At 37.8% G+C, this 27054-nt stretch overlaps 1 protein-coding gene and 1 long non-coding RNA gene across 2 annotated transcripts; one reads left to right on the forward strand and one right to left on the reverse strand.

Annotated features, from left to right (window-relative positions):
- Window positions 1-128: 128 nt before the first annotated feature.
- On the reverse strand, window positions 129-20028 carry LOC115438038 (uncharacterized). Its single transcript, XR_003938021.1, has 3 exons — window positions 20016-20028; window positions 11504-11509; window positions 129-260 (listed from the first exon to the last, which is right to left on the reverse strand). It is a non-coding gene; the product is annotated as an uncharacterized LOC115438038 (long non-coding RNA).
- On the forward strand, window positions 1684-26271 carry tdrd3 (tudor domain containing 3). The gene is made up of 14 exons (XM_030161464.1): window positions 1684-1877; window positions 2823-2907; window positions 5013-5078; window positions 5689-5849; window positions 7006-7147; window positions 7317-7388; window positions 10874-11023; window positions 12506-12658; window positions 13315-13492; window positions 14201-14326; window positions 16756-17669; window positions 17897-18022; window positions 24214-24362; window positions 25953-26271. The coding sequence occupies exons 1-13, from the start codon at window positions 1840-1842 to the stop codon at window positions 24328-24330; spliced, it is 2328 nt and encodes a 775-aa protein (XP_030017324.1). The 5' UTR covers window positions 1684-1839; the 3' UTR covers window positions 24331-24362; window positions 25953-26271.
- Window positions 26272-27054: the final 783 nt, after the last annotated feature.

A 27054-nucleotide genomic window follows, 5' to 3' on the forward strand; every position in this document is an offset into this window, starting at 1 on the left:
CAGAGAAACCCTTGACTTAAATTTGCTCTGGGTGATTGAAACCATCGAAATGAAGCGTAATTGTTGGTCTGCCAGAGATTTGTCCATATGTGGCAGAGTTTTGTTAAGCAAACCAGAAGGCATGTGTGTGGATAAGAGGTGGTGGGGCTCCTCCTCACTGATCTGCACGGGGACTGGTTTTTACAGGCAGTCCTGATAGACAAAGCCATCATCATCACAAAAAAAACAAAAAAAAAACCTCAGACTTTGGCAGCTTCTACCTGGACCACTTCCTTTCCTCTTGGTCCTCTTGCCCTTCTCAACTGAGCAGACCTCCAGGTGTTCAACCTATCTATCTATCTATCTATCTATCTATCTATCTATCTATCTATCTATCTATCTATCTATCTATCTATCTATCTATCTATCTATCTATCTATCTATCTATCTATCTATCTATCTATCTACCTATCTATCTACTACCTACCTACCTACCTACCTACCTACCTACCTGTCTGTCTGTCTGTCTGTCTGTCTATCTATCTTTATTTATTTGTGTTTTTCTTTTTTCTTTTTTTTCTATTATGCACCCTCTGAGCAAAACTGATACTTTACTTCAATGGCTGTGCCTGAGTTCTGTCAGATCACAGTGACACTGTGTATGTGAAACTATGTATAAATTTTTCTGTTTTGAATAGAATGAATAATATGAAGGAAAAAACTACTGCATGCACAGTTTTTCTACACTGAAAACAGGTCAGCATGAAATTATGAGCATGAAAAACTATTCTGGGCTCTACAATAAAGCTTTATAATAATTCTTTATATATATGCAGAAGACACAAAGTCCATTAAGAATTCTATTTTAATTATAGGCTTGTTGGGAAAAAAAATCTTTTGAAACCTCATCTTGGAAATCAAGCAGGCTGTTGCTTTGGGTTTTTTTTAGTGAGCATATATTGCCATCTTGTGGATTTAAATGAAATTGTTTTTCTCTCAAAGTTAAAAATACTTACACAGCACCAACAATATATTATATTGTTATTATATATATTTTTGTACATGACATAAACTAACATAATGCCCATATTTATGATAAGCTACCAAACCTTGTCTCACTTAAATCCCAATGAGACCCAGAGTTAGTTCTCACTGGATATGAACTTTTTTTTTTTTTTTTTTTTTTTTTTTTTTTTTTCTGTTCAATAGGTGCTCTTTGTTAAGTGTCTGTGCATTAAATGTTTGATGCAGCTTTACATGATGCAGTAAACAGTGACATGTTTGTCCTTCAAATATTTACCACACAACATCATAAACTTTACCATCAAGATATATCACGGTTTAGGGAATTTTAATGCCAGGCTGTTGATAGATTCAAACACTTTAGGTGACAAATGGAACATTTTCGGACCAAATAATTCTGTTGAAGGGTCACATGTGGTAATCTGGAAGGGCAGTTCAGTTGGACCTAGGACAGACAAACAAACAGGTGTGAGGTCAGCTGATCTATAACCAAGAAAGAACATAGAAACTGTCTCCGTCATATTAAACAAGCTTACAGAATGAGTTAAGATATAATCTATGAAGGTAAAAGTCCACATAAAATAACAATTCACCTACTATATAGACTTATTCCAACAGACTTCTTCGCATGCCTTGTGAAAATTGTAAAATTTGACCCTTTCGGCACCCGTACAACGCGACTCGGTTGATGACGTAGATGACGTAGAGCCGTTCAGTAGTTATATTAGCAGATTTATCATTGTTAGCCGAAGAACATGTGTTACAGACTTACATAATTGTATTTTATGCTCTCCGATTGAACATATTGGTGTCTTCAAATTCACAGCTTGGAGAAAAATGACTGATTTAGCAGATTCATTGAACAAAGAGGGCTGGTAGGTACCAGTGCAGCTAACGTCAGCTAGCATGCTAACTCACTGAGATGCCAGATTGTTGCTGGCTAACAACACTTACTATAACATTTTCACGTTACCTCGTGTTTTTTTTGAGATTATAAAGGTTCTCTAAGTGCACGTTGTTTACACTGTTTGCACTGTTCGTCACATGGTCATTGTTATTTAAACGTATAAAGTCAAACTAAGGCAATATTAGAAGAGTTAATAACATTAGCTAGCTAATGCACACCTCGCAACCCTTACCATTACTAACGTTACAACTTGTATTAACTACGGAAATAAATTAATTGATATAGCCAGTGCGGTAGTTTAAGTCGTCTTAGCGCAGTCGTTTTGGAGTGCTGATCTCAGCTAAACTGTAAGCTTCACAGCAGCACCTATCAGTGTGAAATAGCAACAAACCCTCGTGGAAATGCGGTCACTCCATCACTTTTTAAACGTTTGAGCTTTCACACAAACACCCAAGTGACCCTTTTCCATTGTTGTAAGTTCACAATTGAATTGTCAAATCTGACTATTTATTGGACATAATATGGTGTATTTGGTTTGTTCAATCACGTCACAACGGGCGGATGGGGTTCTTAAATGGACAGACCTGTCATTATAGTCTGGATTTTTTTTTCAGGATGGGCAGATGCTGCTATAATCCATGTCCAACTCTGCTCACCAGTAATAATATGCAATTTAGTTTAATCACAGAGTCAGATATCTTCTATAAATTGGTTAATTTGGAAAATATGAGGATCAACTCATATTATGTTAAAGGCATTAGACTTGTCTGATTTCATTGGTAGGTATTCTGTAAGTACAACATTTGAAGTGCTAATGTTATGGCCATGCAGCATGTTACCTGTCAATGTGAAAACTTTATCAGCTGCATCATCACCCCTTCTTGCTTTCCACAATGTCTTTGTCTTCTTACAGGTACCTCAGTGATGAAGGCATAGTGGAGCTCAAGGGTACTGCTGAGAAAACAACATACAGTGACATCATTCGTATTGCACTTGATGTAAGTTCAGTCATTTCAAATGTTGAATATTTTGCATTGTAATGGTCATGAAAGCATTGATACACTGAGCTCAAAAAGTGTTAAGTGTTTGCTCCTGGAGGATTCTGTTGGGTTTCTGTAAATTGGCTTAGAGTCTGGTTTTGACCAACTCTATATATGAAGTGTCATGACATAACTTTTTTGTTGTGATCTGGCGCTATACGAATAAAATTTGATTGATTGAGTGATTTGATTGGTTTTCCCCTGTAAGTCGCTTTGGAAAAAAGTGTCTGCCAAATGCATAAACATAAACATAAAAAACAGTGATCCCTCATAAGTCTTTTTCCACACAGTACCCTGTTGATTTTATAATTATAATCCTGCAAGTCCACAAAAGTCAGACAGTACTATTAAGCAGTCTATAATATACTGTTGTTAAGAGGTTAACATGTGTAGCAGTGCATATGGACATCATAATGTCATACCCAGTAACCATAACACATTGTTTTTATAGAATCTGCTTTAATTCAGTGCTTTCACATGTTTTTTTACTGTGGAAACAACCTATATTGTTAAAGCTGTGCTCGAAATGGCATACTACAGTGCATACTACTGCCAAACTTATTCTGAGTAGTAGTAGTTTTAAGTAGAATGTAGCATGTGCCAAAATGGAAATTCTGCATTATGCATGATATACTGCATTCTGTAACTGTCTTCCAATGCTTTTTGTTTTTTGAAAAGGACATTGACGTATGTGTAAATGATTACTATAATACTATGTAACAGTAACTTATCATGTTCAGCAGTCAGACGAATACATGCCTTCTGTAGCACAAGTGACATTTGAAACGTAACATGTCACCTGATACTCAACATTTGACACAAGATCCAATGTATTAGAATAGCGGGTCTCAGTGATGAAATAAGCTTTATTGTATTGTATTCTGCCTATTTTTATGTTTAGCAATAGAAATGACAAATGCTAATTTAGGCGTACATAGTCAATAAAATAAGGAAGTAGTGATATGTATAAACAGAAAACTGGTAAAAACAAAAAAAGCCTCTAAACTGCTGTTCTGTGAGATTTCTAGAGGTGGTTTAAAATGTTAGTCAGTTCTAAAATTAATTAGGTGTGGCCAGCACTTTGGTGTAACAACAATCCCATTTCCTTGCATCACTTAAAAGTCTTAAGGCAGCGTTTTTAAAAGAAGAGAAATTTTATTGAGACATCAATATGTGAAACAATTACCATATAAGGTTTACAAGAGCAAATAAAGCCTATCTTTTAAAGTAATACCTCGACTGTAGTAAGAGGGGATTGGTACAGATTTTTTTGTTTTTTGCCTTGAGTCTTTCTTTCTTTCTTTCTTTCTTTCTTAACTGCAGGAATGACAAATGCTAATATAGGCTTACATACTCAATGAAGTAAGGAAGTAGTGATATGTATAAACAGAAAACTGGTAAAAACAAAACAAAAACAGCCTCTAAACTGCTGTTCTGTGAGATTTCTAGAGGTGGTTTAACATGTTGGTCAGTTCTAAAATTAATAATTGGGTGTGGCCAGCACTTTGGTTTAATAACGATCCCATTTCCTTGCATCACTTAAAAGTCTTGAGGCAGTGTTTTTAAATGAAGACAAATTTTAGAATTTCTTTCTTTCTTTCTTTCTTTCTTTCTTTCTTGATGAAGTACGTAACTGAAAGTCAGATGAATGTAGGCAGTTTCTGAAACACTGATAATGTTATTGATTGAACACTTTGAGTCCATCTGGCTTTGTACAGAAGCAGTTAACTGTAATATAATTTTCAGTAATCAAACAGTTTATATATTCAGAGAGTATCCAATAAACCACATACATATATTCACATTTTTCTCAGCCCACAACCCTGATTGCTTTTTTCCTGTTGACTCCATAAGATCAATGTCAGATCTGAGGGTACAAGTGAAAGTTTCGCTTCCTATCATGAAAATTCAGAATTGATAACACCGAGTGGATTATTTTTAAAGAAGGTTAGAGGGCATTGCAGGTGCTTAGTTGTCTGTAAAGTGAAAATCTGCCGTATGTTGTGTCAGTTTTGTACATTGTTTCGTTTTTGCCCTTTAACCAAACACAATCTCCTTTTCAGAGTGATCTTAGGCCTATTGGGAAAAAAATTCTACCAACAGATATCAACAGTGGACGGATTGAGAAGGTGAGCAGAACCAAAATCTGGTATTTTTCCCACACTAAATGCATATATAACTATTATTTCAATGCAAGAGCTTCTCTGACTTGCAGTTCATAGATTTACCACAAGATGGCCCTATTACACCAGCAAATACTGATTGAGCAACTGCTGCTTCTGAAAGCAGATTTGACTAAATGAAAAAAAAAAGAAAAAAGTTGATGTCAGAAGATGAAATAAAAATTTTATATGTTTAATAAAATAGTATTGAATGAAATGCTCACTTGAAGGCCAAACAGTCTCCAGTGCTGTTGTCAACATTGTGAGGGTTAATGCTTTCCAGTTTTATTCTGTTCATCTTTATTATATAGATTCATGTTGAATGTATTTACAGTAAATGTAAGGAAAAATAAACATCATATACAGTGTGGATTTGAGTGCGCTAGAATTTTTGCAAAAACAATGTTCAGTGCATTTGCCAGGCTCTGAGCTATATTTATCTTTGGCGTTCCTCCCATGCATGGTGTTGATTTTCTTTTGTAAATTATAATTTATGAGCCTGCTGTGCAACGCGCAGAAGGATACATGCATATTTTTTGACGTGTTTACTCTTCTGTTGTTCTTTGCACATTGCCAGTTGGAGGGTCCATGTGTTCTCCAGGTGCAGAAGGTGAGGAACATCTCAGCTCCTAAAGACCATGAGGAGTCCCAGGGTGCACCACGAATGCTGCGCCTCCAAATGACAGATGGGCATACCACCTGTGTTGGATTGGAGTTTAAACACCTGTCTAAGATAAGGTACCGAAATGACAGTTCTGTTGCTTTTAGGATTATGTTAAGTTCATTGTAAATGATGAATGCACAGTAAGTGCTTTTGAAGATAACAGTGTTAAAAACTGGTAACATTATTTTCCGATGCTTAAAAATGCTGACTTTAAAAATGCATTTCTAGTATCTGCATAAATGTAAATGAGGGTGTCTGTTACTCTGCTCCTTATGCATTTAACTCAGATATGTTACATTCACTACACATATTCTCCTTCACCTCCTTGTCAACACTCACACCCCACCACATGCCTCAATTTTCCCTTTATCTGCAATTTCCACATTGTGGCAGCTGATCTAACAATTCGCAGCCTTAATTGCATCTCCATCCCAGCAACGGTGGCCTTGGTGACTGCTGCCATGGTGACTAGCCAGTCTGTACAGGTGGAGTGGCCAGAATGTGGGCCTTGACTTCCTGATGGGAAGAGAGGAGAGAACAGAACAAATGCCCTCTTTATGAGCAGTGCGCACACACTTGCTGCCAACAGCAGTGGTTAGTGTTTCTTCTGAAAGTGTCTGCTCTAGTGCGCGTGAGTGGCAACGAAGGAGATAGATTACACACCAGGATGGGGCTGTCCGAGACCGCTCAGCGTATAAGACAGCGTTAAGAAAGTGACGACGATTAAGCATCAAGTAGCAGCGATGATCAGAGGGTGAATAGTTAGGTTGTTGGATTGTGTGTATGCCATTGAATGGAGAATAGAGAGTAGCTCACTCCTGCCTTGGCCGCTATCATGAGAACAGCCTATCTGTCCCAGAGGTTTGGAGTGAAATCCCTAATTGTTGCTTTGGCATCCGGCATCAGTAGCTGGAAATCCCTCTAAGTCCCTGTGCTTCCCTAATGAGAGAGGCAGAGGCCTTATCAGACCTGATGAGATAGAGGGGCTTTTAATTTACCATGAGGATGGGTGCGCAGCTGGGATTATTAATAGTCTCTCCTAGCCTCGCCACCCATCCCTTGGCACTGCTCCATGTCATTTATAAAGTGCTACTGGTAAAGCAATAGGCTGTGGGCCCTCTTACATGCTATATCTTCCACTATGTTTGGATAGTCGAACTAGATTTTCTGTTTACGTTAAATTATGTATTCAGCATTTCAAGACTTAGTTGATTCTTTTATTTTTTACAGTCTTAACACCCCACCTGGGACTAAGGTGAAGCTCCTTGGTACTGTCCAGGTTAAAAATGGGCTTTTGCTGCTCGATGACTCAAAAATCTCTGTCCTCGGAGGAGAGGTTGATCACATGGTTGAGAAATGGGAACTACAAAGGGTGAGCAAGGATTTTTTATTTTCTTTTAATGATGGTTCGGCTTCTTGTGATGAAAGACATAACATCCTCACATTAATATATTTTTTAAATCATGAAACTTTTGTCACTATTGCTAGCGTTGTTTCATCTGAGTTTCCCAGAGTGATGCTGCTTTTTTTTTATCTGGCAGAGTCTGGCCAAACACAGCAGGAATAACATCGGCGCAGAAGGTGGACCTCCTCCCTTTGTGCCATTTGGTCAGGTGAGTATACTTGTAGTTACAGTTCACTCTCTTAAATTAAAACTGCACAGTCCCTTCCCCCCAGTGCAATCATTAGACGAAAACATAAACTAGGCAGATAAATATGAAATAACAAGCAGTCGGGAAATGCAGGTTCATACAAATGAGATTTCAGCTGTGATTTAATACAAGTCACAGGTCCCTCATAAATATCCACTAAGGGCCAGAGCCTTGTCCTTGGAATTGTTCTCTCTGATCTTTAAGAAATAATCGTGAAAGTTCCATGAATTTTTAAACTACTCGGATATATTTTAATTCTTATACATTCAAATATGGCAATGGTAGTGTTAGAGTTTCACTAAAATAGAAAGCTGCAATAATGAGAGGAAAAGGTAATAGGATATTACATGTATCAAAGGAGCTAAATGAGCGTCAGGAGTGCACCATCAGTAGCAATTAATATGCTCTAAAATACAAATTCAGACTTTTGCAGGCAGGTTTCAGTAGTTTTCTATGTATTTGAATAAAGTTAAAAAAAAGCACAGTACCTTTTAGAAAGCTTGTAAACAGTTGATATTTTATTTTATGTTCTATGATTTGCAGAAAATGCAGCACAGATATGTTTAATTTAACAAGTTTTCCGCCTGAGTCGGTACTCCATTGGCAAGGCTCACAGCTTCGTAGTGGGATACATCCGTATTAGCTTGACAGTTAGATTGTGGGATTTTCAACCACTCTTTATTTCAGATTTGCTCAAAGCTTTTCGTAAAGTTGGACGGGGGGAGCATTTGGGAATTATCGTTCAGTGCACCCTAGATCTTCAGTGGAAATGTGGGCTTAGACTGGGTCATTTCAGGACTTAGCAGTGATGGGCTGTCTGCTCCAGTACAGTTGTTAAATATAAATATTACTGTGATATAAGGTAATTGGCAGAGCAATTTTCCACGGTTCGCTGTTGGTGAACTCTCCCGGTCCCTGCTACTAAGAGGCATTATCACATTATACGAACACCGATGCCATGCTCTAGTGAAAGACAAGCTTGCTTATTTTCACCTGACATTTTAGAGGTTGTTGTCAGTTAGCCATGTAAAACTCTGCTCAAAATGTTCTGTTTGGTTTAGTTCTCAACAGAAACTGGAATTTTATTGTCTTATGTTCCATATTTTTTATCAAGTGTAGTTTCACATACACCTCAGTTAAAATTAAGCATGTTTTGGACACACAAATCCTGAAAAAAAATTCAGTTAAAATGTAATCAGAGCTATTTACAAAGTGAGCTGATTTCTTAAATAATTAGTTTAATGCCTTTTTTGTTATTTGGATAAACTTAGTTTGTGTCTGTGCTGTTTTCTAAATTCCATTTCACACGTTACGCTTATCTTTTTTTCCCTATTTTATCTGCTCTTACCTCTATCTTAGAATTAATGTGGAGATGTATTTGTATGCTGTTAATATTGTGCTTACTTTTGCTGCTGTAATTGTTTTTAGCTGCTATAACACAGACTGATAAGGGATTGTCTTATCTTAACTAATCACTTTGTCACGCTATTAGTGGAGCGCAATACTGACAATAAATGTCTTGATATTTGGGGGGATTTTCAAATAACAAATAAAGAATATTTTGCATGTTTAAAAATATCCTTTGTCTTGCAGGCAGTATTGGTAGCTTGCTCAAAATGGCTGGGATATTATTTGTTGCTGTTTATTGATACTAATTGGGCTTATTGTTTTACATAAACCTGAAGCATGTGTCTTAGACTACAGGCAAATGTGGCCCAAATCTATTTTTTTTTGCCCATATGTAACCTGTTAAAGACAGTCTGAACAGCACAAATCGGATTTTTTTCAAATACGACCCAGGCCACCTTTATATGTGGTCCTAAATTTAATTTAATTTAATTTATTTTGTTCATGGTTTTGCATTTCATCAGCAGACATTCAATAATCATCAGGTGAACAAACATATACACACCCATGCTCAAAAAGGAGCAGGATGAAGAAAATCTTGTATTTCCTGTCCCCTTCTAAATAATAATAGCCTTAATGGTTAGTTATACACAACTAGCTATAAAATCATACTGTATAAAGTCAGACAAACCAAACAAAATACATCCAAAGGTAATACAAAATGAATACAAAACCTAAGCGCAAAACTACATGTCCAGGAAGTACAAAAGGTAAATATATACCTGACAAAATGATGCAAAACAATTACGATACTAGACCAAAATAAGTAAATAAATATTTTACAAAATGCAAAACAAATATGAAGCAAAATCCGATACGTATCCAATATTTTGCAGTGCGACTTCAGTCTGACCATCCGACCTTTACGTCATTGAAATGCGACAAATATCACAATTCTGCATCCCAGGAGGAGAACCAGCTGGAAAAACATACTTACTTCTGTAAACACAGTGCGTGCCTGCGTGGTCATGCATTACATCAGGACCTCTTTTGCACATGCAGGTCACTTCAGGGTCGCATTCAGTTCATACTCAAAACTGATAGAAGTTGCATTTAATGTTTAATATGAACTAGCACACAAAAAAATTGGATTTCACCAAAAATCCAAATTGTACATTAAGACCTGCTGTCTGAACGTAGCCTAAGATGAGGGTTGAAATGTTTTAAAGGGCCAAAACAAGTCACACTTTCTTGTTTCAAAGCAGGTTTTTTGCGCAGTTGTAGCATCTCACTGAATCACTGCAAATCAATCTGAGTTCATCTTCCGTTGTCATGACTTAATTTCATCAGTGGGAGCAAAACATATCATGCAAATGACTGCCACGCAACTTAAATACACTTGCAAGCCCAGTAACATTAATGCTAAAAATAAACCATGATTTTGTTAAATGCCATGATTACACTAATACGCAGGCCATTAAAATGAGCATTAATGTTTGATCATGTCAGTTTGCATCATGCTAAAGGAGAAATGAAGATATCACAGATGATGCACATCACACAGCCTCACATGCCACTGATTATAAGCCCTGGTTCGCATTTTCTGCATGATAATTCCTCCCCTATTACTCCTGCTGCCCATTACTGGTCATTAGGGTACTCTGCCAATATTCTTCTTTTAAGGCCAATCATCTCTGGCTTTCTAATTGTACTGCCTGTCATTTACCCTATCTGAAGTCGAGCGAGTACAAAAAGATGATGAATCTGCTCCCAAGCAAAGGTCACAGCTCCACTCAGACCATTATGACTGAGTCATCGTTTCCTGCAGTCATGAAATAGCTGCCAAAGTGTTGAGTTTCCATCCCTGTTCCTTCCAACTTCAGTTGATGGTCGTTGAAACTCAATACTCGCTGTTGAGGTTCAAAATATTAACCGTAAGCTCGGAGGCAGCTTTGGGATACGGCTGCTGCAACAAAATGAACCAGTGTGACTTTATTGTAGCTTTTAACGTGATGGGTTCTTTTCTAAAGGAGGTAAACACGACTCAAGAGTATGTTTGTTTGAGAATATGCTCTCCTGTTTTCTGTTCGTCCTTGCAGAAGTGTGCACGGAAGGAGGAAGTAGACAGCAGGGAACTCGACCAGAGGAAGACCCTTCAGACTCATAATGTGGTCAAAAGTCCTGATGAGAACGATGAGTTTGAAAAGCAGCGGACAGCAGCTATCGCCGAAGTGGCAAAGACCAAAGAGGTACGTTATCCTGTGTGGTGGGAGGGTGTGTGTCTGTGGGACTACAGTCTGCAGGATCAAGAATGTGTCTGTTATTGAAACCAGGAACTACTTACTGACACTTAAAGAAAACCCTCATAAATATAATAACATATAGAATATATAGTGGAAAGGTCTTTTCACCCTGTTTTTCACGTGTTTTTAGCTCATTGGGCAATAGGCCATGAGCTATTGTGAAGGCGCTGTGACCGGCGGTATCTTTGTTAGTAATTTCTTCAAACACCTTCTCTTTGATTTTTGATGAATTTTTGAAATATTAAAAATGTGCCTTTACTTTTAATGGTTCATACTTTGATGGTTTATAACATGGAAATGGTTAGAGATATCAATTTAGTTACTATTGAGCACTGATAGGAAGTCATACATGGACTTTCATTTGGGTCCATGACCTTTGACCTTGACTGACCTCGACTGACCTTGAAAGGTCAAACTCAAGGTCACCAATGTCTAGATTTCAACAATCTTTTCCGAAACTACTGGTCGGATTCATTTCAAATGTTATATGTAGTTTCCTTGGGAAAATATCTACAAAGTCAGTTGAGAAATTATGATTTTTGGATTTTTGACAAATTTTTGAAAGACTAATAATTTGCACTAATAAGCTAATAGGTTAATTTGTTTATTTGAATTGCCCATAGGTGTGAATGTGACACTGACTAGTTGTTTGTGTTTATATGTCGGCCCTACAATGAACTGGCGACTTGTCCAGGGTGTACCCCGCCTTCACCCATAGGTGGCTAGGATAGGCTCCAGTGACCCCCACGACCCTTTCAAGGATAAAGCGGTTCAGAAGATGAATAAAAACTTGCCTTTACCTATTTTTATGTTTTATAACTTGGAAATGGCGAGAGCTGATGATATAATTACTATTGAGCACTGATAGGAAGTCACATTTGGACTTTCATTTGGGTCCATGACCTTTGACCTTGAGTTACCTTGAAGGGTCAAATTCAATGTCACCAGTGCCTAGATTTCAACAGTCTTCTACAATACTACTGGTTGGATTCATTTAAAATTTTATATGTAGCTTCCTATAAAGTTTGTTCACAGTTTTGAGAAATTTAAATTTTTTTTAAAAATTTTTTTTTACAAATTTTTGAAATATTAGATATTGGCCTTTACTTGTAATGGTCCATATTTTGGTAGCTTATAACATGAAAGTGGTTACAGATATCAATATATTTACTATTGAACACTGTTAGGAAGTCATATATGGACTTTCAATTAATTCGTTGAGTTCTCCTCCAGTGAAAGTACCACCCACTTCTATGGGGAGATTGATCCTACATCAAGACCACAGGAGTCTAACATTGTGGCAGAACCTGACAACCTCGGAAATTCAACTTGTTATTGATTCTAGATAGAACATGCCAGTGAGATACAAGAGCCATCCGTCCTATTGTCTACATCTGTCATGATCTTCAAACTCTTGTCCTTTGTTAGGGTCCCCGTACGTTTGGTGGCGGCGGAAACGCAGGCAGCAATTTATCCACCACCTCTTCCACCTCCCGAAGCCGGGACTCGTACCAGCAGAGGAGACGGGACGACAGGGTGGACAGACCTGAATCCAGACAAGATGGAAACTACCGAGAGCTGGTGAGAAAAAAAGACTTTGAAACATGTTGAATAATTACAGTCTTAAATAATGACTTAATGCGGCGTTTCAGTTTTGGTCTTTGGTTTCTTTGGCCTGTTTTGAAGTCTCATTTCATGGCTCATAAAGGTGCAGCGTGGGTTATGAGATCGTAGAAATCTAAATGAAGCCCGGCCGAGATTTCTAAGACAGTCCATTAGTGTAGCTTTGTACTGTGACAAGCCAGTTTCTAGACTTAACTGGGGCAACCTTTTAGGCTATAAATATAAACAAAGTGAAACAGGATATTATGTATTGTGTTTGGCTTGGAAATGTGTTAATTATGTTTTTGAAGCGCTTTTTCCTACTTATCTGAAGTGTAACAAAACTCGGCTCATTTCTGGCCCAATTAAAAAGGAAAAAGAGAACAGTTGCCACTAGTTTTGTTAATAAATCAGTGTTATTCTATTTAAAGCTTCCTTTTTATTTAAACACACTTCCATGAAAACTTTAACTTTTAATATTTGTGGTAAACACTTCAGTAAATCATACATTACCAAGACATTCATGACGGTATTAAAAAATGAAATTGTGTAAGAGAGCGGGTGTGACTGTTTAAATGCCACCAGATCCTGTAGCTTCCTCACACGTCTTCGTTTTGTTTGTTCTTTGTGCGCAGGTGGATGAACGTGCTCTGAGAGATATCATGGAGATGGGCTTTAACAGGGAGGCGGCTCGACAGGCTCTGATGGATAATAACAACAACCTTGAGGTGGCACTTAACAGCCTACTGACTGGATCTTCTGGTAGTAGACCTGGCCCTGTGGTAGCAGAATCTAACAAGCCTCAACCCAGAGGTCTGCACACACTCTTGACACACACACACACACACACACACACAAAAACAAATATTGTGCTTGTTTTGACCTCAAATGAATACCCCATGCCCCCGAACACTCAGTGTTACAATAGAGTGCAGAGAGTGAACGGACAGACTAAAATACAGGGGAAAATCACCTTCGGGTTCACACTGGCGGATTTGCTTGTTTTAGTCCATTTACTCCAAATTGCATATACACTTTACTGCCAACAGTTTTCACAAGTACACCTTAAGGTTTTAGATGGATAGGCTGCTTTACCTGCAGTCATTGTTTGTATTTATTTCAGCACTCAAAATCAACTTGCAGCAACTTGGAAGGCATTTCATCACACTAAACAACCGACTGCATTTTCTATCATTATGTGTTAAAACAACAGTGGACACAAACTTGTAGATAAGCTTTTATTGTTGTTGAATTCACAAAAGCTGTGAGGCAGCCGTCGGATGTTAACCATTTCAGATTGAGGTTTTTTTTTTTTTTTTTTTTTTCATTCCTTGTAAATTAGCGTTAGGTGTTTTGTTTGTTTTGGGAGTATCATAACATTTTAAAACGTGTCCTGCCTTCCATTGCATATGTACTTCTGTGTGATTACATGCACAGAACAAAAAGTAGACTAACATACAGACAAAAACACAGCCCTTCAAGCATGACTAGAACACTAACATCTTTTCTTGTCCTCCTTAGTCAGAGGGAAAGGAAGAGGCAGGTCCAGAAATGAAGATGAGGAGGAGGGAGCAGGAGGGCGGCCATCTGGACCAAGCACCTTATTTGACTTTTTGGAATCCAAGATGGGAGTTTTTTCCATTGATGGTGGGTAAACTGATTTAATCTAAAATGAAGCCTCTTCCTTTTCCTAAAGGAAAAAAATTTAAATGTAAATATAAGAGTGAGGTACCGTACTATGTAAAAATTGTAGTCTAGGGTTTCTCAACCTTTTTTGAACAAACGGCCTTTTACGTCATCATGAGCTCGATAAGTAACACCCACCTTACCTCATCATTACCCTCCTTGTTGCATCCACCCCCCCCCCCCCCCCCGAAACAAGCTGTTTAGTGGGGGTGATGGGGGGGATGTGGTTTTGAGGGAGTTTCTATACGTAGATGTGGGGGGTTTGGGGGGGTGTAGTTCAATATGTGCTGCGCTGTACCTTATTGCGTGCGCGTGGGCGGGGGGGTTCGCCATTGACTTGTACAGACTAACGCCCCCCAATTCGATCTGAGCGCCCCCCTCTCAGGTTTTTTGTTCCAAACGACCCCCTACAGTGTCCCAACGCCCCCCAATGAGAAACACTAGGCCAACATCTGAAGCCATTCTTCACATCTGACTTAGGAAGAAAAATCTCATTAAACTTTAAGGAAATATTGATGTTTATATTTCAAATCAGCATGAACAGGACATCTTACGAGCTGCAGCCTTGACGTGTCCCAGTATTTTTGTTCATATAGTTTATAAACATCAATACTTCCTTAATGTTTAATGGAAGAATTTTCTTCCTGAGATGTGGAGAAAGTAGATGATTAGTTGTGGTAGAACATTATTATTTACAGTCAGAGCATGAAAAATATCATAGAAATTTAGAAGTAGTACATTTAAATTCACAGTCACGAATTAAAAAAAAACAAAACAGTCAGTGTTGATAGAAATTAAGTAAAAACCATCTCACCAACCAATGCGATATTTATTACAATATAAAACTATGTTATGTGAAAGTTTTGGCTGTTTTTCATGGAACAATTGTCTTGATTGGAAACTGCATAATGCAACAGATTTTTCAGATACATTTTTAAAATTATTTTTTATTTATTTATTTTCTAATGGAATGTCCTTTGGAATGGACAGTGTTTTTTATGTAAAACCGTGAAACTTGTGTCCCTTACAGAGGACAAAAATGCATTGCTGGGTCTCAGGAGGATATAGTGTATAAACAGCAGTAAAAATAAGTTTTAGGGAAAAAACAGCCTCTGTAAACCAAAGTGATTGTATTTAGTATAACCTCACTTTGCATTTAACATGTCTTTAACCTTTATATTTAGACAACATGAGATTTATTGCAGATAATTTTACCGTTATGTAAATATGTATATAGCCTATAGAGTTTTATAACTTTCTATTATTATTATTATTTTTGTTTTGTTTGTCTTTTATGCTATCTTCATGCATGCACATTTTTTTTAATTCACTTCTTTCTGTTGATGTCTTGATCAGTGAATTTCCTTGTTGTGGGATCAGTTAAGTCTCATCTAAATCTCTAATTGATTTTCTGATGTTTTGTACCAGGTTTCATTTAACACACGATGTTGTTAATTGTTTGTGCTGCTTCTTGTCATAGGGTCAAGGGTCATACTAAATAATGACTTTAACTCTTGAGACACATTTAGTTCAGGTTTTTTTTGGGGCTTTTTAAGGCTGTGCACATTTTTCCTGTGTTTTTTTTTTATTATGAAACATCATTTTTAGATGTTTATAGCTAATACAATGTACATAATTACCTCCGCCAAGGAGGTTATGTTTTTGCCAGGGTTTGTTTGTTTGTTTGTCTGTCCGTTAGTGTGCAACATAACTCAAAAAGTTATGGACAGATTTGGATGAAATTTTCAGGGTTTGTTGGAAATGGGATGAGGAAGAAATGATTAAATTTTGGTGGTGATCGGGGGTGGGGGGGCCCACGGGGGGGGCCACTGATCGTTACTGTGCAACATAACTCAAAAAGTTATGGACAGATTTGGATGAAATTTTCAGGGTTTGTTGGAAATGGGATAAGGAAGAAATTATTACATTTTGGTGGTGATCGGGGGTGGGGGGGCCCACGGGGGGGGCCACTGATCAGTCTTGGCGGAGGTCTGCGCTCTCAGAGTGCTTCTAGTTGTGATTAAAAAGGGAACAAATAATCCTGAATATATGTATTCCTGTAGATAGGGATTAGACCCCAGCGATAAGGTGCTGTGCTGGGAAAAATTAGAAAATAACCCTTAAAAGTGCTTGAATTTGACCTTGAAAAATGTGTACGAACCCTGATGTGAAGAAAAGAGAATAAACTAATAAATGTGTGTGCACATTTCAACCCTGCAAAACAACAAAGCTAAAGGTGGCCAAAGACTTTTGCACAGTACTATATATTATGTGTTTATGTAATTATTTTTCTTTAAACATTCAGTTCTGTCCTCAGTGATTTTATCTTCATTAGATTAAATTAAATGTAATCTGAGGTTACGTTTCCCGTTTGTGTTTTGTCTTCACAGAGCCAAAGAGCCAGCCACCTCAGAGACAGTATGACAATAAAGGGAATTATCCCAACTCAGACTATTACTCCAAAGACTCATCTCAGAACAAGTTCTCCTCACATAATGACAACAGGCAGCAAAGAAATGACAGGCCACCTCGTTTCCACAGGGACACTGACTTTCCAAAACCTGGCCAGGAGCCACTCTCTAACTCTACAACCTCCCAAACATCAGGCCAAGGTCAGCACTGGAAGGGCCAGGATAGGTGGTCCCGGGGCCCGCCAGACAGATTGCAAAATGACAGAAGAGAGATGCGGGACGAGCAGATCTTTCCATCTGGCTTCACCTCCTCTTTCACGCGATCGAAAGAGCCCCAGCAGCAGATGGATTTTAGCGGGTCTTTCCACCAGCAATCCAGAAATGGAGACGGTGGCGGAAACATGGGTGGATCGTCTCACAGGAGGGGGCCGAAAGACAACGCACCCACCTCTAAAATGACTAATTCTGCAAGCAATGACTCGGATGGAAGAGGCAGTCACAAACGCACAGACGGTAAATTTGAAGAATTTAACAACAGCAGGAGAAAGGGGAAAGCCGAACGACCAAATTTGGAAAACTTCGACAGACAAAAGGATAATGGCCCGCCAAACTGCAACTCAAGGGGCGGAGGCTCAGGGTTCACCACAGGGGAGCCCTCTTATATCCAAAATGGCGACATGGAACACAAAAGAACTGGGCCAATCAAGCCGCCAAACTCAGCCGGACCCCCCAACAGGGACGGGCCCCCCAAGAAAAACACCTCGAATAACCCGGGATCTAAAAGACGGTCGGGTCAAGGCAAAGGACCTCGAGGACCAGAGAGAAGTCATATGATGGACCAGATGTGGAAACCTGGAGACCAGTGTCTGGCACTCTACTGGGAAGACAGCAAGGTATAGATTCATTTCATCTGTTTGGAGCTTGTTTTTCATTATGTAAAACTACATCAAAGAAAAATTAGTGTGATTGTGTGACTCATTTTCTCATCTACACAGTTTTGACAGTTCATGTCATAATCACCTGGTATATCATTTGCCTTCCTTTATGTGTGAAGATATTTATAATAAAATAATTGGATTCTCCTTTTTTTTCCTACTTGGCGTGCTGTGTTTTTGTGCAGTTTTACCACGCCAGAATAGATGCTGTACACCCGTCAGGCTCCACGGCTGTAGTCGTGTTCAGTGATTATGGAAACTGCGAAGAAGTCCTGCTGCATAACATCAAACCTGTGGCTGCTGACATCTCGGTGAGAACAAGAGACCTTTGATACCGCTGTACTTTCACAGATGATAGAATATGTTATAATTCATCATTCAGGGTTTCTGTGGGTCCTGAATAAATCTTTAACCCTTTAACCCCTAACATATCTGTGGTGAGCGTTCTGTTTGTATGGTTGATTTTAAACATTCAGAAAAATTCAACCATTTGCTTAATGACAAAAATTTCAAAATGCGCTGATAGGATAGACCTTGCGCCTTCCATAGACATCTGGGCATGCTCAGTGCACCTCCTGTTGCCTGTGTAATGGGGGGCAAAACACAGAGCAGTGAGTGAGACCGACTCAGAATAAAAATAGACAGTTTGGGCTTATTGAGCTCGTTTTTTGTTTTTACTGTTTGCAGTGTTGTCGTGATTTTCCTTTATTTTGTTTTACTGTATGTTTTTACAGTGTAACTGCTTTTTGGAGTTCAACCAGGTGCCAAAAAGCAGCTGGAATGATTTTACTAAAAAAAAAGAGCCTGAAAACAAAAACTACTGGGCCAAAATTCAATTAGTTTTTGTTGTTCAGTGTGTTAGAGTTCACAGTTCATGTTGAAAATCCTAAATCTCTTATTGATGTATTTTCTGATTGCCATTTTTAGTAAAAACCTGTAAAACTTCAATTCCTCTCTTTGTCTTTTTCTGTTATTCCACTCTGTTTCGACACCTAAAACACACAGTAAAACAAAACCACTGAAGAAAAGGAACACAAGTACGTACTCGCAGCATCTTTTATGACATTTCTACAGCTGCATATTCACAGCAGCTTGTTTCACTAAAATAATGTCTCAGGGGTTAAAGGGTTAAAAGTCTAAAATTGCAATAATAGGAATTATAGGCCTAAAAATGTCTTAAAAATATGTTAACATACACAAAAAAATCAAGTGATTTAATTACATAAATGGATTATAATATTTTAACTATATTTTCACGAGTGTATAATCACAATACGTAATAAAAAAGTGAACTGTTGCGTTTTTCTTACCTTTTGAATGAGCCATTCGTATCTATGGAGGGAGTGGGTGGCCTTTCACATTGTTTCTACAGTAACTAAGACTGTATTTCCTCTTCTTTTTACCATTTTTTTGGAAGGTGACATGCAGTGTTGAGGTGATTTACTGTCTCTTACTGTGTTTGAGTGTGGAACACAGTTAATATCGCCTTAACTAAAGAGCCAGAGCGGACAAAACAAACTCTGCCACTAATGAGGAGCAAGCAGAGGTGAAGGCTTATTGGAACCCTTAAAAATGATTGGATTATTAAGATGATATTAATTTTATAAAGTTTCAGTAACAAAGTTTCACTTCTAAATGGGTTTTGGGGAAAAATGCAAACTGTGGAGCGTGATAAGTTTGATGATATACACTCAGTTAATGTCACGATGTGATGTATAGGTAAACGGAGCATCTACTTACCAAAGAAATAGCTATTTCTCAAAGGAATCAGTCAAACTTTGCCTCTTTTAACCATTACTGTCATCTAATATGGGGTAAGTAAGTGCTCTAGTACAGGGGTGTTAAAATTATTCTAGTTCAGGGGCCACATACAGCCCAATATGATCTGGAGCAGACCGGCTCAGGAAAATAACAACATAATCATATATAAATAATAGGGGTGCAACGGTATACATCTTACCAAACGGTACACCCCTCACGGTTCGTTACGAGCATGTATCGCGGTGTGGCTCATTTATCATTTTCAAATAACATTTCTCTCGCGTTTATATTAGAGTTTTGCAAGACGACTGACTTAAGGAATTTTACTGTCATTGGTTGAAGCCGGACGCAGCGGAGCCCGTCTAGAATTTTTTTTTTTTTAAATTTAACCTTTATTTAACCAGGAAAAGGATCCCATTGAGATTAAGAACCTCTTTTTCAAGGGAGTCCTGACCAAGAGACAGCATGAAACACAACACATAGTTACAACATACAGTTACCCCATACAGTTACAACAAACAATAATTTACAGGACAATTCAACCTATGAAAAACACCTGCAAGTCATTGAGTTCTTCTCCAGCACTTTGAGTTTGGATTTAAAAGCATTCAGGGAGATCAATTCAGAGAGTTTCCAGTCTTTTAGCAACATATTCCATGTGGACGGAGCAGAGTACACAAATGCCCTTTTTCCCAGCTCTGTACGGGCAAATGGCACAAAGAGGAACAAATGCTTGTTCGATCGCAAACAGTAAGAATCAACACTTCTTCTCGTAATCAAACTACAGATATAGGAAGGCAATAGCCCAAGTATGGCCTTATAAATGAAGGTATACCAGTGTCCCAGCCTCCTAGTGGACAGGGCAGGCCAGCCCACTCTGGAATACAAGTCACAATGATGTGTCATGGTTTTAGAATTTGTAATAAACCTCAGAGAAGCATGATAGACAGTGTCAATCATTTGAAGATACTTAGACGATGCGTTCATATAAAGTACATCTCCATAATCTAACACTGATTAAAAAAGTGGCAGTGACAAGGTGCTTTTTTACATCAGAAGAAAAACACAACTTGTTTCGAAAGTAAAATCCCAGTTTAAGCTTTAACTTCTTTTCCAGGTTTTCAATGTGGGGCCTGAAAGTGAGGGAGTCATCAATCAGGACACCAAGATACTTCTACACATGAACTATCTCTATGACATTTCCCTCTAAAGTAGACACTGCTGGGATAGTTTTAGGCCACTTTTTAGAGTCGGACGCAGAGCACAGCCCTTCTACTGCCAACTACCCTTCTCAATATTAACATTAGTAAAACCTCCTCTGTCGTTGCCATGTTTGTTATTATTACCTCCGTCAAAGAGGTTATGGTTTTGCCGGCGTTGGTTTGTTTGTTTGTCTGTCTGTCTGTCCGTGTGGAAGATAACTCAAAAACTTATGGATGGATTTGGATGAAAATCTCAGGAAATGTTGATACTGGCGCAAGGAACAAATCATTAAATTTTGGTGGCGATCGGGGGGGGGGGGGGGGGGGGTTGGTTTTCTTCATCTCAAAAATCTTTACTCTTCTTCTTTGATATGAGAAATGCTCATTCCAACATACAGGACGCATGGAAGTATGAAGGCAGTGACGCATGACAACATCAGAAATGGACAAACCTATTTACGTACATAAACCGAGCATAAATGAGCCTTAAGGTTCTCCATCAGCTCCCAGTTGCATTTCAGCGCACAGGCAGGCTCTGTGTCCAAACCGTACCGTACCATATCGTGAACTATCGTGACTCAAGAACCGCAATACGTACCGAACCGTGGATAACCTGTACCGTTGCATCCCTAATAAATAATGTCAACTCCAAAGTTTTCTTTATATTTTAGAGCGAAAAAAGTGTTTGTATTTGTATTCATTTATTTAGTTACAGGACAGTGTGTATTGGCATTTGTTACAAAGAACAAGATGCATATACCAGATTTAGCTGAGAAGCTAATTTCCATCTGTTGTCCTGGACTAACGACTAACATAACAAACATCACTTAGATTACAAAGTCATAATATACTGGAAGAAAACCGTTAAACATGACAGATATAGGAAAGTCTGCTCATATGGAGCAGTTTCGGCCAAATACATAAAACGGGGCTTACATTCTAAAAATACACTAACTTTCCTACAGCAAGAATAAGATATAAAAGGTAAAAGGAGTAGAAGAGAAGAAAGAAGTAAAATTACATAATGGAAATTAATACCATGAACAACTATGAACAAATTATTTCTTAAGAAAAACAGGTTCAATTTTAAAAATTTTATACCTCCTGTAATCATTTACATATGTGCATCACAATTTACAGATCACAGTGGATTTACAAATACACAAAGCATTTAGTTACAGGCAGAATATTATTAGAATTGCACTTAATTTTCTTAAGACATTTCAGGTTCATATTTGTTTCGATTAGAAATAGAAAAAATAGTAGTTGTCATTATTTGTAGGTTATTATGATGGTATTTTACTGGTCTGATCCTCTTGAGATTCAATTAGTCTGAATGTGGAACCTGAACTAAAATGATTGTTAATATCTTCAGTGTAATTTTTACATTTCACACATTTATCCCACTGGACTGGACCCTTTGATGGGCTGTATGTTTAACACCCGTGCTCTTGTAGTAAAATCTGACTTGACATCAGCACATTTACTGATAGTCGAAGCTTGTTGAACTAATAGAAATACTGTTAACCTTGTGCAAGTGAATGCTTATTTTACAAACTTTGAGATATGATGATAAAAGAGTTACAGTGGCAGTCAAAAACTGCATAAAAAGCAACTCAGAAAAGTGGAGGGACACACATTTTCCTTTATATCCTTAATACTTCTCATCTCCTTTGGCAAATAAAGTGGGGGTGTATAGCTTTTTGCATGACTGCCTGTTGTTTATCACTATTTGTTGGAGTGGCTCCTTTTAGATTTTGGCAACCAGTGAACCACAGGGGATGTTAGAAGAGATGTAAATGTACTTTTAGTTTCCAGAGTAGGAAATCCATTCTCTTATTTTTCACCATATGGTCTATAGTTTATCAGTTACATGTCGAAGTGGCTCCTTTTGTTATGTTGTATGTCACAAAGACGTGTTGTATATCATGATATTTGTCATCTTTTTTTTTTTCCAGAGCAAAATTACTAAACCATTCAATATTTCTCAGCAAATTACCTGACTTCTGTGCTGACTGTGGATAAAGTCAAACTCAAAAACTGCATCACTAACACTTTTCAATGTTCTGGAGGGATATGCAATCCACAGATCACTCTACTTTTAGCCAGTGTGGATGTGAAATGGGTCTGATTTTAGATAAGATGAGATAACAAGATAAGACAAGATGAGGTAAGATGAGATGAGTTAAGATAAGACGAGATAAAATGAGATATGATTAGTGAAGGTACGATGAGTTAAGATAAGACGAGATGAGATTAGTTAAGATAAGATGAGGTAAAATGAGTTAAGATGAGATAAGTTAAGAGGAGATGAGATGTAATAAGATAAGATGAGGTAAGATTAGTTAAGATAAGATGAGGTCAAATGAGTTAAGATGAGATGTAATAAGATGAGATGAGGTAAGATTAGTTAAGATGAGGCAAAATGAGTTAAGATGAGATGTAATAAGATGAGTTAAGATAAGACAAGATGAGATGTGATAAGATGACATAAGATTAGTTAAGATGAGGTGTAATAAGATGAGTTAAGATAAGATGAGGTAAAATGAGTTAAGATAAGACAAGATAAGATGAGATGGGATAAGATTAGTTAAGATAAGATGAGGTAAGATGAGATGTGATAAGATGAGATGAGTTAAGATCAGATGTGATCAGATGAGTTAAGATGAGATAAAATGAGTTAAGAAAAGATGAGTTAAGGTAAGATGAGATAAGATATGACAAGATGAGATGAGTTAAGATAAGATGAGATAAGATTAGTTAAGATAAGATGAGGTAAAATGAGTTGAGATGTAATAAGATGAGATGAGTAAAATAAGACAAGATGAAATGTGATGAGATAAGATGAGTTAAGATAAGATGAGATAAGATTAGTTACGATGAGGTAAAATGACTTAAGATGAGATGTAATAAAATGAGATGAGTTAAGATGAGATGTGATAAGATGAGTTAAGATTAGTTAGGATAAGATGAGTTAAGATGAGATAAGATGAGTTAAGAAAAGATGAGTTAAGGTAAGATAAGGTACGACAAGATGAGATGAGTTAAGATAGGCTGTGATAAGAGGAGACTTAACAGTTTTCACAAATTTCACAGTTAACAGTAGCAACACGGAATAAGCAAGTGAAGAGAAATGACAGGTAGAAAAAGAACAAACAAGTGAAAATGAAATATAAGAGAAAGAAAAAAAGAAATCTGGTATTTATATAAATGTAGAATTAAATATTTACTTATTGACATTGTGGTTGCACATGCACATGGTGTGTGTGGTGCTGAAGGAGCTGCTCAGGGCTTCTACAGTGTGATGCAGGGGGTGGGAGGGGTTGTCCATGATGGATGTCCACTTGGCCATCATCCTTCTGTCCACCCCCTCCTCGATGGAGTCCAGCGGGTCCAAGACAGAGCCCTTCATCCCCATTCATAAAAGAGTCTGAAATCTGCAGGAACCCTGATCATGAAAGTAATATACTTTGGTTCATGTTCCAAGAGCCCAGTCAGCATAAACTAATCTCAGAACCGCATGAAATGTTCGTTACCAGGAGGAAGATGACGGTTACTACGACAGCTCGCTAGAGTTTCGCCGGGGAGGAGACGGACAGCCCAGACGCACCAGACCCACGCAGCAGTACTACCAACCGCCCAGAGCACGAGATTAATATATCTGCGTTTACCCCAACAGATGTGACAGGTACAGGACAAAGAGGACATTTCAGCTTTTGTTCCCTTTTATGTGTCGCTTCCTTGGGTTAATGTCTACAAAGTTTGTTCACAGTTTTCAGAAATTTTTATTTTTGAATTTTTGACAAATTTTTGAAATATTAAAAATGTGCCTTTACTTATAATGGTTCATACTTTGATGGTTTATAACAGGGAAGTGGTTAGAGATATCAATATAGTTACTGTTGAGCACTGATAGGAAGTCATATATGGACTTTCCTTTGGGTCCATGACCTTTGACCTCAACTGACCTTGAAGGGTTAAACTCAAGGTCACCGATGTCTAGATTTCAACAATTTTCTTCTACTACTGGTCGAATTCCTTTCCAATGTTATATGTAGTTTCCTTGGGAAAATATCTACAAAGTCAGCTTTGAGAAATTATGATTTTTGGATTTTTTACGAATTTTTTAAATATTAAAAATTTGCATAATAAGTGAATAGGTTAATTTGTTTATTTAAACTGCCCATAGGTGTGAATGTGAGAGTGACTGATTGTTCTCTATATGTCGGCCCTGCGATGAACTGGGACATGTCCAGGGTGTAAGGATAAAGTGGTTCAGAAGATGAGTGAAAATTTGCCTTTACTTAATGGACCGTATTTTTATGAGTTATAACTTGGAAATTGCGAGAGATAATATAATTACAATTGAGCATTGACAGAAAGTCACGTTTGGACTTTCATTTGGGTCCGGGTCCTTGACCTTGAGTGACCTTGAAGGGTTAAACTTAATGTCACCAATGCCTAGATTTCAACAATCTTCTCCGAAACTACTGGTCAGATTAATTTCAAATTTTGATGTAGCTTCCTCGGAACAGTGTCTACAAAGTTTGTCCACAGTTTTCAGAGATGTTGATTTTTAAATTTTTTGACAAATTTTTGAAATGTAAAAAATTAGCATTATAATGATCGATATTTTAATGGCTTATAACATGTAAATGGTTACAGATATCAGTATAGTTACTATTGACCACTGATAGGAAGTCATATACGGACTTTCATTTGAGTCCATGACCTTTGACCTTGAAGGGTCAAACTCTAGGTAACCAATGTCTAGATTTCAACAATGTTCTCCAAAACAACTACTTGGATTAATTTCAGACTTTAATGGTGCTTCTTTTTGGACAATGTCTACAAAGTTTGTCCACAGTTTTCAGGAATGTTGATTTTTACATTTTTGTAATATTAAAAATTTGCCTTATAATGGTCCATATTTTAATGGCTTATAACATGTAAATGATTACAGATATCAATATTGAGCACTGATAGGAAGTCATAACCGGGCTTCTTTTCATTAGTTGAGTTATCCTCAACCCACTTTATCTCCTGCATCCCAACCACAGGACTCAAACATAGTGACAGAACCTGACAACCGCACAAATTCAACTTGTTACTGATTCTTGATAGAACATGCCGGCGAGATACAGGGCCATTGATCCTATTTTCTTAGTGAAATGACGAATCCCAGTAGCATTTGTTGGCACTTTTCATAACATTTTACCATTTAACATTATTGCATATGCCTATATAATCATGTTTTTTTTCTCCATCTTTTCAACAGCGCTTGTCCCACATCTTTAACGACGGAGGATTTGTCACCTTCTGCGACTATCCAGAGTGCTTCCTGTATTTTTTAAGTGTCCACATTGTCAGGACACAGAACTTCAAAGGGCTTGGACAACACGTGAACATAAAGAATCCTGACATGAGCACCTGTAGATTTTGTTAAAGACATATCTACTGTATATGTTGTGAAGATTTGTTAACTGGATGCATTAAAATAAACAGTATGTATAAATAGTATGTAGCAGATTTGTTGTTTTTATGTGTTTAATTTTAAACTAGCTGATGAATAAACTAATGCAGAGCAGAAAAAGAAACCTCACAGGGTCCATGGATTTATTTATATAGAGGTGAGACTTACAGATTTACGATAGTCATTATTAAAGTAGGACTGTGCATACATGCCGCTGGATTTGACTAATTGTTTTCCCATAGTTTACCGTCATCATTTCTCCACTTGTGGACAGGCAGAGGCACTACTAGTCAATAGCGAGCAGCTCGGGCTCATTTGTTGTGTTCTCTGAAGCAAAACCAAAGGGTAAGACAATCTCTTCCCCCTGTAATAGAGATGGTAACAGCGGAGAGATATCATTTTGCACATTACAAAAGGAACTGTACCTAACTGTTCAAGCATTGCACACACACGAGCAGGGTGGCTTTATGGACTCGTGCTGTGCGAAAGACAAGTTTTACACATCAAGAAATAATCTCCACCAAGACTCCAATTTCACTCTTACCCACGGTGGGAGATAGACGGACAATGAAGCAGGGTTCAGCACAAAGGTCGCTGTCCTATTCTGTATCACTGGTCCAAAGGATTTGCTTTATTTTCCAACTGAGGCGCCAAGTAAGCATAGATGAATAATTAACGGGTGGTAATATGGAAACCTATCCCTTTAGCCCTTTAGGGAGGAACTGAAAGTGAAGCTCTCTAAAGCAGCCCTGACCGACTAACTATGGCACTGGCCAAATAATCATAAAGGATTGATTTTCAATCAGATTAGCTGGCGTTCGGGGTTAGGAACCGTCCGTTTTATGTCATTTCTCTTCTACAGTTGCGGAAAAAATTATTAGATCCAATCTAATCCAACTTTATTTAT

The sequence above is a fragment of the Sphaeramia orbicularis genome, chromosome 3 (genome assembly GCF_902148855.1).
Source record: "Sphaeramia orbicularis chromosome 3, fSphaOr1.1, whole genome shotgun sequence".
Taxonomy (NCBI): domain Eukaryota; kingdom Metazoa; phylum Chordata; class Actinopteri; order Kurtiformes; family Apogonidae; genus Sphaeramia; species Sphaeramia orbicularis.